Source organism: Mustelus asterias, chromosome 14, assembly GCF_964213995.1.
Source record: "Mustelus asterias chromosome 14, sMusAst1.hap1.1, whole genome shotgun sequence".
Lineage (NCBI taxonomy): Eukaryota > Metazoa > Chordata > Chondrichthyes > Carcharhiniformes > Triakidae > Mustelus > Mustelus asterias.
The window spans coordinates 40,611,217-40,626,160 of record NC_135814.1 but is presented as its reverse complement, the minus strand read 5'-3'; the positions used below and the strand labels follow the sequence as shown (position 1 = coordinate 40,626,160).

The 14,944-nt window shown below is 40.7% G+C and overlaps 1 protein-coding gene across 12 annotated transcripts in view; it reads left to right on the top strand.

Moving 5' to 3' along the window:
• The window catches only part of scn1laa (sodium channel, voltage-gated, type I-like, alpha), a 155,051-nt gene extending 147,753 nt beyond the window's left edge, over positions 1 to 7,298 (top strand). For all 12 annotated transcript variants that reach the window (XM_078228231.1, XM_078228234.1, XM_078228229.1 and 9 more), the window contains 3 exons: positions 440 to 544; positions 3,128 to 3,398; positions 4,324 to 7,298. In XM_078228231.1, coding sequence (XP_078084357.1) covers positions 440 to 544; positions 3,128 to 3,398; positions 4,324 to 5,507 — 1,560 coding nt within the window. In that variant the 3' untranslated portion in view covers positions 5,508 to 7,298. The remainder of the gene's footprint in view (positions 1 to 439; positions 545 to 3,127; positions 3,399 to 4,323) is intronic.
• The last annotated feature ends 7,646 nt before the right edge of the window (positions 7,299 to 14,944 follow it).

Genomic DNA, 14,944 nt, shown 5'->3' with positions numbered 1-14,944 from the left:
ATTAATACTGTGAGAACTGTGATACACACAAATTAATTAATTCAAGCATACTGAGCAATAAGGTTTGTTATATTAAATAGTATTTAATTAGTTATATTAAGTCGTATTCTACTTAAGTTATATGAAGGGAAAATTAAACATTTTATCATTTTAAATGTAATTTTTTTTAAACTCAAAGCAGAACTACTAGTGTTGTTTCTGAATATGTTATAATGGTAATTACAATTACACTTTTTTAAAGTAGTAATATGAGTGACTAACTACATTAGTTGCAATGATATAAGTTCCATAGTTTATTAATACAGTTCATATAATCTCACATTTATTGAGATAAAAGTAAGGGGTGTATTTCATTTTAAAAAATCTTCTTGAATACTGCAAAATTGGCAAAGTACTTGTTATGTATATGGTTATAACCAGTCTGCTTTTGTCACTTTACTTTGGAGGTCAAGATATTTTCATGACGGAAGAACAAAAGAAATATTACAATGCTATGAAAAAACTTGGCTCCAAGAAACCACAAAAACCAATACCCAGACCCTTGGTAAGAGCTGTTTTCTTTTTCTAAGCGGCAGAATGAGACCAACAATTTGGACTGTTATGTTGACAAAGAGTTTAGAGTTCGCATTAAGGACACATTGACGAGCAGAACAACATGAATGATGGGTCTGCTGTAGTGATTATCCATTGAGTAGATTTTAGCACCTATCAGTGGAGCAAAGTTGGAAGAAAATTCATGGCTTTGGTTCATCAGAGTGGTTAGACTGTTCACAGCTTTCTTTTCTTAAAATAGAGATTACGTACAGTAGAGGATACAGGTTAGAAAATGAATAACTGCGGGGGGTGGGGGGGAATATGAAGCCAGCAACCAGAACTGGTTTTATTCTTTTGCTCTAGATTACTAGATGGGTGTTAAACTGGCAGCAAATAGAAAATCTGCTTGCTTTTTGTTTCAGCTTTTTCTTCTTTTTTGGTCTCCGTAAAGTGGGTGAAATCGATAGCAACATTTTTTTTAAACTGCTGTTTCCTGTTAAGCCTGTTAATACTTTATTTATTAATGAGCTTTCATGGACAGATGCAGGGTTTTTTCACTCAGATGAAGGACCTGGCAGCAATTAAGATATCTGCCTAGCTCGAGATACAAAATGGAGCAACTCAACTCTTCTTATATTTTTGTGAATATGCATTGTGTGCAATATTTTATTTATATTACTAGATCAATGTTACTGTTGGCTGGAGGAAGCCAGTCTAGCCACGCAGTCTCTGCCAGAGAGAACTCAACCTAGCAATTACCAACAAATGTTAAACCTGCACTGATCACCAGTCAGCTAAGCAATCCTGGGTTTTGCAACAGTAAGCTGTTGGAAATGCAATGCAGCTCTCCCTCAATTAGTACTCCTAAAATGTTGTGAAAATTAGTGCGTTAAATGAAAATCACTGTCTCATAACAAACCATCTAACAAGGTAACGTTTCTGAACTGCAATTATTACAACAAAAACCTATTGGCTGCATTGAATTTAACTGGCCCAAACTGCGCATGCACGCACACACACACAGCTGGTTTTGAGGTGGTGGGGAGGTGGGCGGCGGAAGTTGCATGAACAGGATTTCCTCCAGCTTCCCACGTGCCCGAACTGGAAGTAATTTCATGGTAGGGCAGGAAAGGTCTTGGATGGGAAGCCATCCCTAAGTCGAAATTGGGCGGAATGTGGTTGGGAGAAAGGGAGGGGGTGCCTCCATCAGAAGCCCCCTTTTGACTGTGGGTGCACTCCCCTTAAGACTCAGGGACCTCTGACTGGATGACAACTCTCCAAGGTGGGGCTTCTGCTCAAGTGAGAACAAAAGTCCCTCCAGTCAATCAATGCTCGTTAGAGTGGGAAGTGGTAGTGGGCCTGATGGGGATGTATTTCCTGTTGATTCTCCGGATTGTGGGGAACGAGCTGCAATCCTAAAAATTCAGGCCTCAATAACTCGCTGCCTCTCTCTATACCCTTCCTGCCTCTCCCACTCCCCATGTCTCCCGTTCCCTCAATTCTCCTGTTCCTTCGACTCTCTCAATTCCCACCTCTTCTCCTCTTCCCCTCTCCCACTCCCCTACCACTCCCTCTCCCATTCCCCCATTCTCCCACCTCACCAATTCCCCGCCTCTCCTGCCCCACTGCCTTTACCGCTCCCCTGCCTCTTCTCACTCCCCCGCCTTTATGGCTCCCCTCCTCCTACTCTTCCACTCCCCCGTCTCTCCTATTCCCCAGCCCCCTCCCTCTCCTGCTCCTCCACCACTCGCTTACCTACATCTTTTGCTCGCCATCATCTCCCCGCCTCTCCCACCCCTCCCATTCCCCCAAGTAATGATCTGAGTAGGGAATATGACATTAAAGGGTGAGTTATCAGTGTGGCTGAGTAAGTTGGTGGCTGCAGAACTTTAGTGGTGAAGGAAGGGGCAGAAACTAGACAGTTGGGATTTTAGAATTGCTGGAGGGAATTTCTTCCCACACAGACAACAGGCAGCAATAAGAGAGACCATATTGAATGATTTACCAGTAGATTTTGACCAATATTAATAAAAAATGTTATTGGCAATAATTGGATTTCTGTCCTTTGCAAAATTGACAATATCTTTCAGAAGGTATGATGGGGGACAATGTTTGTGAAGGGCTTCATAAAGAGAAAAGTGTGAAAACCACGATGTTCATCATTGTAAGATACGGTGAAAAACAAAAATAACACCTCAAATTTTATATTTGTCTACATTTCAGTAGCAATTGTTTTTGTAAAATAAATTACTTTAGAGGAATTAACAGCACATGGCTTTATTCATTCATATATAAACTCCTAAGTAAGTGTGAGTGATGACTTAATTCCTCTAGGTTTTAATTGATAATCTCATAAAGACATTTTCTATTAAATATAATCTATACTCAAATCTTTTATTCTTTAAGATTTTTTGATTGTGTTAGTAAATAAATATTCTTAGGCAGCAATTAATCTGTACAATCTGGTGCCACTGTTTAACAGTAATATTCAGTATACATCTGTTGGGTATAAATACATAGTATCAGATTCTATTATATTCTTTCAGGTGCTATTGAGGATAATTTATTTGCTACTATTTACCTTATTTTATAGAACAAGATCCAAGGAATGGTGTTTGATTTTGTAACCCAGCAAGTCTTTGATATCACTATCATGATTCTCATCTGCCTCAACATGGTCACCATGATGGTGGAGACGGATGATCAAAGTAAAAAGATGGATGATGTCTTATACTGGATCAACATGGTTTTCATTGTCCTTTTCACAAGCGAGTGTGTGCTTAAACTGATTGCACTCCGCTATTATTACTTTACAATAGGCTGGAACACTTTTGACTTTGTGGTGGTCATTCTTTCAATTGTAGGTAAGAATGTTATTGGGTTTAGCAAACTCAAAACAATGATACCTTCCAGTTCTTCTGTCATTGGAATTGAATGTACCATTCTGATATTCGGCTAGTACCAGCAATTGAAGATGTATGAAAAATGATGTAACATCAGTGTCGTTTGACAGAACAATAAAAGTTCAAAAATGCATTATATTTTTACAAAACAAACAAAAATTTCAGTAATTATCACTGGTATTAACTTTGTCGGGAATTATTGTATACATTGATTATAGTAACATAGAAAACATTTGAGACATTAACACAAAATATTTACTTAAATATTCAGTTGAAATCAGTAGCAATTATTTCTAATAGTGTGGAGGCAGTGATATTTTGCTAGTGACCTGTTTCATTTAATTAAATAACCCAGTACCATTGGGGTGAATTTTCCCGGTCCCGCCAGCCACAGGAATCGTCACGGGCAGGATGGACAATTTGACGGAACGTTGGAAGGTCCGTTGACCGCAGGCGGGAATTTCCGGTCTTGGGGCAGGCGGGAGCAGAAAATCCCACCCATTATTTGTCAAATCATATGGTACATGTTCAGTCCATGAAAAGATTCACAATTCTGACATAAGGGCTTAACATTTTATTGCTGCTGCTGTGGTATTTTAATTGTTGTAAATTTAAAATAGAAAGTATTTAGTTAAAACCATTCAAAATCTAAATTTTTATATTGATACTTTAAAGATAGATGCATTGAAATTTGGCCCAAGGCAGTAACATATCTTGGTTTTAACTTGATTGGAAATACTTTACTCTTGGGGTTTGTGACATTATCTCAGTCCTTCATTGTGTTATGATTTTGAAACATATTTCAAATTACGAATGATCCCATATGTATTATTACATTAAAATATGCAAAGCTGTGGTTAATGCATCCTTTTTTTTTCTTTGTTAGGTATGTTCCTCGCAGAAATCATTGAAAAATACTTTGTGTCACCAACATTATTTAGAGTTATCCGACTTGCCAGAATTGGTCGTATCCTACGTTTAATCAAGGGTGCCAAGGGAATCCGTACACTGCTGTTTGCTTTGATGATGTCTCTTCCTGCTTTGTTCAACATTGGTCTGTTGCTCTTCTTGGTCATGTTCATTTATGCCATTTTTGGGATGTCTAATTTTGCTTATGTGAGGAAAGAGTCTGGCATTGATGACATGTTCAATTTTGAAACTTTTGGAAACAGCATGATCTGCTTGTTCCAGATCACTACATCTGCTGGCTGGGATGGGTTGCTGGCTCCAATTCTGAACAGTGGGCCACCAGACTGTGACCTAACGAAAGATAATCCAGGCAGCCCTATGAAAGGAGACTGTGGTAACCCACCAGTTGCAATTTTGTTCTTTGTCAGTTACATCATAATATCTTTCTTGATTGTCATAAATATGTACATTGCTATTATTTTGGAAAATTTCAGTGTTGCTACAGAGGAAAGTGCTGAACCACTGAGTGAGGATGACTTTGAGATGTTTTATGAAGTTTGGGAAAAATTTGATTCAGATGCAACTCAATTTATGGAGTATGGTAGATTGCATGATTTTGCAGATGCCTTGGAACCACCTCTTCGTGTTGCAAAACCGAACAGAATACAACTTATAGCTATGGACTTGCCCATGGTTAGTGGAGATAGAATTCATTGTCTTGATATCTTGTTTGCATTTACAAAACGTGTGCTGGGTGAGGGTGGAGAAATGGATGCTCTTCGACAGCAGATGGAAGAACGCTTTATGGCATCCAATCCATCCAAGATATCCTACGAGCCAATTACAACCACTCTACGACGTAAACAGGAACATGTTTCTGCAACTATAATTCAGAGAGCTTTCAGACGATATCTGATTAGGCGAACATTGAAACAAGCCTCTTTCATGTTCAAAGAGAAAGGTAAAACAAGTGAACTTTTACCTGGCAAAGAGGAAATGGTAATCGATAAGTTTAATGAAATCTCCACTACAGACAAAACTGATATGACTCCTTCTACCACATCACCACCATCCTATGACAGTGTAACAAAACCAGAGAAAGCCAGAGAGGAGAAAGAAAAAGAAGATAGAGGCAAAGATGTAAGGGAGTATAAAAAGTAAAATGCAAACAAATAAAACAAAATCTACTTGTATGACATTGTTTACAGCCTTTTAAGTGTGACTCAACTGTACAAACCAGATTCCATTTGGACATCTATGCCAAACTGATAATACATTGTGAGGTCAGTGCCTAACAAAGGCAATGATCCTCATCAGGAGACTGAGACTCTGTACAGCAGGGGGGAGTCAGCAACAAGAGGTTACTGTTTCCACTACCAGTTGACACTGCTGAAGAGGAGAGTCAAAATGGCTACTAAGACTGTAGGGACGAGACAAAGGGACCAGAAAATTTTACATGTATGTGTGTCATTAAATGTGCAACAATAGTATCTTTTATCCCTGTATTTTGCATTCCAGTTACCACAGTTCCACCGTTTATACCAGGTCCATAACAATTCATGTTATTTTATAATTCATGTATATGTGACTATTTTTCTAAATGGGGACGGGCTTTATTTTTTTTTGGGAGGGGGTTTTAAGCACTACTTTTAAGGTAAGATGATCACCCCACAAGTTTAGAAAAATGTGTTCAACATGTACAAAACGTTTTGCATGGAAGCATGCTGAACTCATTCATTGTGCATGAGGAATCATTAACTCACAAATCAAACAAGATATTTTTTATCTATTTAGTGTTTCAGGGTGGCCCTGATGTCCAAGGTGCTTTACTATATGTGTTGTGTTATATTTGAACAGTTCTAATATGTGCCTGTTAGTTATTTATACCCCCTAAACTGAGAGTTGATGGGTATTTTTATGTGGAACACTACAAACAACTCTCAGCAGCTGCAATTTTAGTGTATGTTCTGGAGGCACAATCATTATTTGTTCCTTTTATATTGCCATGGATGGAGATACACAAAGAAACCCAGAGGGATCTGCCCAATAAAACGCAATTGACCAAAATTGAACTTTACAGAAATTGCTCTGCTTTATCCTGCAGTATTGTTTAGCCATCTTCAGCTCTCAACAAGATTGACATTAAACATGACAAATAAATCCCTCTGTTGTGTAAATAGTTGCTTCACACTGTGGTGCATGTTTGAGCAAAAATGTAACCAAGGCATAGCATTCATTGCATCAAAAATGCACCACATTAAGTCTAGTTTGCAAGCTTTTGCCAGGTAATATGATGTGTTCTGTATCATTATACATAGTTCGGATGCTGTCACTGGTGCATGTTTATATTGCCTTTGCTGCTGTACACTGTTCCTTCCACTGTCCAGAAGTGTTTGAAAAATGGAAAGTCATAAGCCAGTGGTAAACTGAGAAATTGCTCAATAAGACCTCACTCCTCCTAGTTTGCATCTAAGAAGCTTTTTTCATTTGAATTTCCTGATTAATATGGATACTGTATGCTGTAAGATCAGACTCTACAGGATATGTTGCGAATTGCTTGAAATGCTCAAAATATGTGGTTGAATTTTCTAAGAAAAAGTATAAATACTGTAAAAATTCATTTTATTTTACTTTTCAGCGTTTGTACATATAAAAAGCTGAGAATTACTTCAGGTCGGTACTACAGACACTTTTTTTTACGTTGATCCATTGCACTTTTTCATCAATGAACTTCCCAAAAAGAGAAACAAAAGGATAGCCAGTTTTAGTTTACCTTTTAATAAATGCACACATTTTTAGTACAACAAAGTTTAATTTGTGCAAAATTTGGGGACCATGATTCACTTCCTTCTGCAAAGTGATATCGAGAAAAAAAAGAGAAACATTATTCAGATCTCAAGCACTGCCTGCATTGAGGGTACCAAGGAAATCCTTATTGCTATAAAAATCCTTAATCCTTTATGGTGTCCATTTATATGGGCATTTTTGTCTTGTGAAATGATTCATGCTGCACTAGAACTGTTTGAAGTGGAAAATGGATCCACAGGTTTTTTTTTCACAAGAACAAAGTCGATCTTCTTTAATCACACCCGGGTTATTTTGTGTTTTCTTACACAAAGAGAAGTTAGATGTAAAGTCCTTTTATTAAACCTATTTGACTTGTAGTGTATTAGTGAACTGCATGTAGGAAAATGCTAATATTACCGTCAATAATGGTAAGACTACATTACAGAAACAAGCTAACAGAATAAATAATTTTTTTTATTGTACGTAATGACTCTGACTCTGCGTGAATTTTTTTGTCTCAGTATTGCAGTTGTCTACTGTTTAGATTAAAATTGTCAACATTTCTGCCACATGTTCCACATTTCGGGTTAAGTACTAGTGAATTTATAAATTCTACTCTAGCTTACTTTTATTTTTTGGTAGACAGTGTATTCATTTGTAAAATCCTTCATGTGCAAAGCTTTCCTGGCCTTTTAGCTGTTTAAGCCTTTCCCCAGTATCTTTTGTGCCACAACTTATAATTGCTTATATTTTTAGTGGTGTATATACAAATATCCTGTTTACTTGAACAGATTTTTGCAGTTAACACTTCGCACTTGAAGTGGCCTAATTATTCCTTTCTTTCATCAGTAAGATGTCTAGAATACGCCAGAAAGTGGTAGTTTTAAGATGACTTTGTATATAATACATAAGCTGATATTTCTGTTGTATTATTCACAATCAGGCACAGAATTTATAAATACAGGGGTGTTATATCACTTAATTGGAGACTGGACCTACAACCAAAGTTGTACATCGGGACCTTGTGGATTGTAATTGTGGAAGTCCTGACATGCAGTGTACATTGTAATTGCCTGAGAAGATTAAATTTCCCAAGACGCTGTGTGAATATCTCCAACCCCGAGTTAGAATCAGAGAGATTAGGGGCGGCACGGTAGCACAGTGGTTAGCACTGCTGCTTCACAGCTCCAGGGACCTGGGTTCGATTCCTGGCTTGGGTCACTGTCTGTGTGGAGTTTGCACATTCTCCTCGTGTCTGCGTGTGTTTCCTCCGGGTGTTCCGGTTTCCTCCCACAGTCCAAAGATGTGCGGGTTAGGTTGATTGGCCAGGTTAAAAATTGCTCCTTAGAGTCCTGAGATGTGTACGTTTGAGGGATTAGCGGGTAAATATGTGGGGGTAGGGCCTGGATGGGATTGTGGTCGGTGCAGACTCGATGGGCCGAATGGCCTCCTTCTGCACTGTAGGGTTTCTATGAATTCTATGAAAAGATTGGACAGTTCTGTGATACTTATCTGGAGACTTACCCAGGAAATGCTAGACACATTAAAATTGTTCTAACATTGGATAACGACGCAACTTTCCTCCCAGTCAGCCCAACTCGCCTCCTTACTACACCGCATCCCCCCGCCCCCCCCCCCCCACCCCGCATCACCACAATCAACCACCTGAATACAACCGTAACTCAACTATTCTTCCTCCCCTGACCTGACCACACTGACCCTGACCTGGCTGCCCTGACCAAAACATCCAACTATCTGATGAGCTCCTGACCTGACGACCCTCCAATTGCCCGACTATCCTACTGACTACCCAGCTACCCACCTGACTCAACTATCCCCTCTTCCCCCTCCCCCAACTGGCCCATCTACTGCCTCCCCCAACTTGACCACACCCCTGAGCCAACCAACTGCTCCAAGCACCCAACTACACCTTGATCACATAACTATCCCCCATCCCAACCATCCAACTACCCCTACAACCTGACATTTCAGTTACCCTCCTGATCATGGAACTACCCTCCCGACTTGATTAACACCTTGATCTAATTACCACCAACTTACCCCCTTAGCTCATAATGACCCACCTCATACCTCAACCCACTTACCCATCTCAACCACTTACCTACTTTACCCACCAAACACGCTATCCACTTATCTATGACCCACATCCCCTTACCCATTTGCTTCACCCACATTCTCCCTACCCACTTATTCTCCTACTCACCTACTCATTCACTAACATTCAAATTTGATGTTTAAACTTGGCAGCTAATGCGAGGAGATGCCCTGTCTTACCCTGAATCCACTCCGCTCCGACTGAGCTCCCCAAAGATTGCTGCTCTGTGCATTTCTTTCAAAGCCAGGCTTGGAAGACCTTGGTAGAAATGCGCAGCAGCATTGAGTCAGGAGAATTTATGAGCGTAGTGGCAATTTGAGGATCGTTACCACAGCTCAGGTGAACCGGGGCAAGTTTGCAAGGGATCAGATTGATAGTATTAGCAGCAGCTGTAAGTTATGGGAATTTACAGCTGTATGGGAGCAGCTGTAAATTATGAGTGCCCATCAGGCACTCACCTGATGAAGGGGCAGCCCTCTGAAAGCTTGTGCTACCAAATAAACCTGTTGGACTTTAACCTGGTGTTGTGAGGCTACTTACTGTGCCTACCCCAGTCCAATGCCAGCAACTTCACATCAGAGTAGCCAGCACCAAGAACATAAGAACTAGGAGCAGGAGTAGGCCATCTGGCCCCTCGAGCCCGCTCTGCCATTCAATAAGATCATGGCTGATCTTTTTGTGGGCTCAGCTCCACTGACCTGCCCGCTCACCATAACCCTTAATTCCTTTACTGTTCAAAAATGTATCTATCCTTGCCTTCAAAGCATTCAATGAGATAGCCACAACTGCTTCACTGGGCCGGGATTCACAACCCTTTGTGTGAAGAAATTCCTCCTCAACTCAGTCCTAAATCTGCTTCCCCTTATTTTGAGGCTATGCCCCCTAGTTCTAGTTTCACCTGCCAGTGGAAACAACTTCCCTGCTATCTTATCTATTCCCTTCATAATCTCATATGCTTCTATAAGATCTCCCCTCATTCTTCTGAATTCCAATGAGTATAGCCCCAGTCTACTCAGTCTCTCCTCATAAGCCAACACTCTCAACTCCGGAATCAATCTAGTGAATCTCCTCTGCACCCCTTCTAGTGCCAGTATATCCTTTCTCAAGTAAGGAAACCAAAACTACACAGTACTCCAGGTGTGGCCTCATCAGCACCTTATACAGCTGCAACATAACCTCACTGTTTTTAAACTCCATCCCTCCAGCAATGAAGGACAAAATTCAATTTGCCTTCTTAATTACCTGCTGCACCTGCAAACCAACTCCTTGAGATTCCTGCACAAGGACACCCAGGTCCCTCTGCACAGCAACATGCTGCAATTTGTTACTATTTAAATAATAGTCCATTTTGCTGTTATTCCTACCAAAATGGATGACCTCACATTTACCAACATTGTACTCCATCTGCCAGACCCTCGCCCACTCACTTAGACTACCTATATCCCTTTGCAGACTTTCAGCATCCGCTGCACACTTTGCTCTTCCACCCATCTTAGTGTCATCTGTGAATTTTGACACACTACACTTGGTCCCCAACTCCAAATCATCTATGTAAATCGTAAACAATTGCAGTCCCAACACTGATCCCTGAGGCACACCACTAGTCACTGATCGCCAGCCAAACAAACACCCATTTACCCCCAGAAGAAGGAGGGTCTCAAGATATAATACTATATTGAGGGGAGTCCTGAGATCTCTAAGGGAGGTGAGATCCCAGAACACTTGCAAAGCAAGTGCTCAGGTAGTCCCTAGGATCTGTGATGAATGAAAAGAGAGGGTCTTTCTTTTGAAAGCATGGAAGGCAGAAACAGAGACCCTGGAATCTCGACTATTAGTGGCATAGCTGTCAGGATGATGATAGGAATGTGGGTATAACACTGTCATAAATATTCAAATGACTATCTGGTATTGGCTAAGGTAATGAGTCCCCATGCAGATTCGGAAATTGTGTTGGAAGCATTACTCTTCTTCACACTATCTGTGTCTACATGGCATAAATGTAGAAATAACACAATCATAATATAACATATATCTGATTCCTCACCAAGAACCTTTCACATCCCTCTTTCACCACACCATTATTCCTTATCCCACTTCTTGAGATCAAGGATTATAACATTGGAGCAAAATTTGGTGCAGTTTGCTTTATCATCCAGGATTGTCTGCAGATATCTGGGAGAAGTTCAATCAGTAGCCTTGATAATCAGGGGGAAAGAAGTGCCGTGGCAACCATCAGACCCTTACGTATGTGTGAGGGAGAAGTTCCTCAAATACCTGGCCTACATATTGGGAAAGAGATGGAGAAGTTTCAGGACAGCAACTTGGAATAGGTTGTGAATAGAATTAATCATTAACGATACTTTGAATAACTCTGGTCTTTAATCATGCTGATTCATTGTAACGCCTGTCATATGTAGTCACTTCCTCTGAATCACAATCTCAAAGAATACTGTCCATAAATGACTAACCTTTAAACACAATGGGTACAGAAAGAAGATAGTGTTGCAGCTCCAGAAAATTCATTTTGGCACCTGCTTCACTGACTCTGTCAATGACTGCTTTATTGAAGCATCTTCCTAAATATATCCATCAAGATGATACAAATAATGAAACAGAGGGAATATGGCAACCTTCTCTCTCACGAAATGATGGCTTCCACCATGGTGGTCAACTGTATTTAGCATTTCCTTGTGTGGCTCAGGGGCCCCACTCTGGCATGGCATTTACTGCAATGGGAGACTGAGCTAAAAAGATGCACAATTTGCTGGTCTTCATTTTCTCTGGGCCCTCTTCTCAGGCAGCTAAGATTTTTGTTTCTGCTCACCTCTTCCAATGGCCTTAAAATGGTCAACCTTTCGAGGTCAGAGCTGTCAGCAATCCTCTACAAGTTGTTAATATCAATGTCTGCCATCATCAAGTCTTTATTGCAGGGGTAGCAGTGGTATGGATGCCCGGGAGATTATGATCCAATGGCCGGCTCACTGTACAAGAGGCCTTTGGGTATGAAGTCATCAACCATCCAATGAAATACAAACAGAAAATGTTGTTAAAAACTCAGCAGGTCTGGCAGAATCTGTGGAGAGAGCAACAGAGTTAGTGTTTCGAGTACGATATGACTCTTCTCCAGAGTTACAGACTCAAAACATTAACTCTGTTTCTCTCTCCACAGACACTGCCAGACTTGCCAAGCTTTTCCAGCATTTTCTGTTTTTATTTCCAGCATTCACAGTATTTTGTTTTTATTATCATCCATCCAATGAGCATGGCTGAGCCAGCACAGATGTTGTTGACTTAGCACTAATGGTATGCTGATGGAATTAGTACGCTCCAGAACCTCTAGGTCTATGACTTTTTCCTCCCAAGAGTTGTCGAGGTTACATCTGAGACAATGAAGGTGGAAATTGTTCAGCCAGTTCTCACTACTGAAAAGGATTGCACGAAGGATGCAGGCTTGGTAGATTCATAGTTTTGTGTTCTCAGTCAGGTTGCTGCTGTTCCACATGCTCTTACTCAGAAACAACAGCTTCTGCTTTTGCGATCCATATGTTGATTTCAGCATTAAGTGACAGATTGCTGGTGACAGTGGAGCCCAGATATGTGAAACTGAGCAACCTCCGGCTGCACATTGTCAGTGTTGATGCATGATGTTATTGGCAACGTCTTGAACGATGACATTTGTGTTCCTGAAGCTGAGAGAGGCATGAGAGAGAGTCCATCCATTTCCCACTGAAGATGTACCTCCATTTGAAATGCTAGTGGAACATCGTCAACGTAGAGCTACGCTCTGATAAGGACTTGGCACACCTTTGCCTTAGATCTCAGGAAGAGCAAGGATGAACAGCTTTCTGGCAGTTCTGATACGTAAAGGCAAAGTCCCAGGTGGCTATAGGCTGCTCTTCCCTTTAGGGGAGAGCTAACTGGTGGTGTTCCATCCCAAGGATCATCACACCTCAGGCGAGGAGCAAGGTTGAGAAGGCAGGGCTTCATGAATAACCTCTGCTGGTACAGGAATGGAACCCATGCTGTTGGCATCACTCTACATTATTAACTAGTATTTTTTATATCCGTTCAAGGGATGTGGGCTTCACTGGCTAGACCAGCAATTACTTCCCATCCATAATTGCCCTTGAGAAGGTGTTGGTGAGGTGGAAAGATGACATCTATGTCTAAACATGGCATCTTTCCAGTAACTCCTGCAATCAAGCTGGTAACAAATGTAGTACTTCATGTTCTTTTGGACTCGAATGAGGAGGTTGAAAGGGTTCCATGACATTTCTACAGGCTGAGGTCTCTATAAATATTTTCCAGGCTTGAAATGGACACTTCATAGTCAATAGCAGTAATGAGGGATAAACCGAATTCAACTGGCATAGAGAATGGGTGCTATGTGTTTTCTCTGATGGTGGGAAAGACCATCATAGCCCATTGGTCAGCCACAGCCCTGCTCAAATTGGGCAGTCCTGATGAGTAAGGTGGACTCGCCATTGTCCATCTGCTTCAATGGACCTTGGAGTCTCTGCTCAACAAGTGGACGCAATCCAACACACCAAGCAAACAAACAAAAAGATGTCAATTCTTTGATAGGCAAGCTGGAATGCCAAGACTATGTGCTGGAGATTTACAGACAACTTGTAGCTGGTCGATAAACATCTGTAATTAATGAGATACTTCATACACTGAACATTGACAAAGCTTCCTAACAAGAGACCTGGCTCGCCGAGAACAGATCATGGAAAGTAAAATGTCACATTTTTATCGGCAAGGAAAGAGCTCAGAAGAAACATACCACATGATGAAACTTTGAGATGGAGGAGCATTATACAATGTGTTAGTTAATTCTTATTTCTAATCCAGCCTGGATTGCTGCAGCATCAAGACACCTGGAGGAGCTTCTAAGGATGTCGGTGGCCAGCGGAGTGTCAGCTAAGAGAGATAGAGAGCCCTGATCATTACCTTAAATATATCTTCTGAATAGAGTCAGTATTATAATCAAATGCTCAGAGTAAAAAGGATTGACGCTAATTTAATCTTGATGATTTATACAAACAAAACAATCCTGACTCGGGGTAACTGAATTGTCTTCACTGTAAACCAGGAGGTGGTTAATTCAAACATGCTCTGTTTTATCTGAACATGTTAAGATCTCTGTAGAGATTAGTAACTTTTAAAATAAAAATTGAACATCTAGTTGACAGCTGAAAGGATTTCATGTTTTAAGACATTTACTGTAGCAAAAGAATAAAAATACCACTGACCATTATCTTCATAGGAAATTCATATTTTAAACTACAGAATGGAATAGCAATCTCCCCCCCCCCCCCGGCTTATTTTTGGCTCACCCTAAAAATGCTCTTCTCAAGAATATGTTACTGTGTCCTTGAAGTAGACATTCAATTCTCCCAAAGTCAGTCTAAACTGATTCTTCACTCCAGAAGGTTTTCCTCTCATCTTTTCCTTTCTAACCCATGAATTGTCCTTCAGGGTGAGAATATTATAGGGTGATCCTCCAGCACAAGCCAGGCAAATCTTCCAGCTTGGTTTTAACTCCTTACAAAGTGGTTAGCACTGCTGCTTCACAGCTCCAGGGACCTGGGTTCGATTCCCGGCTTGGGTCACTGTGTGTGTGGAGTTTGCACATTCTCCTCGTGTCTGCGTGGGTTTCCTCCGGGTGCTCCGGTTTCCTCTCACAGTCCAA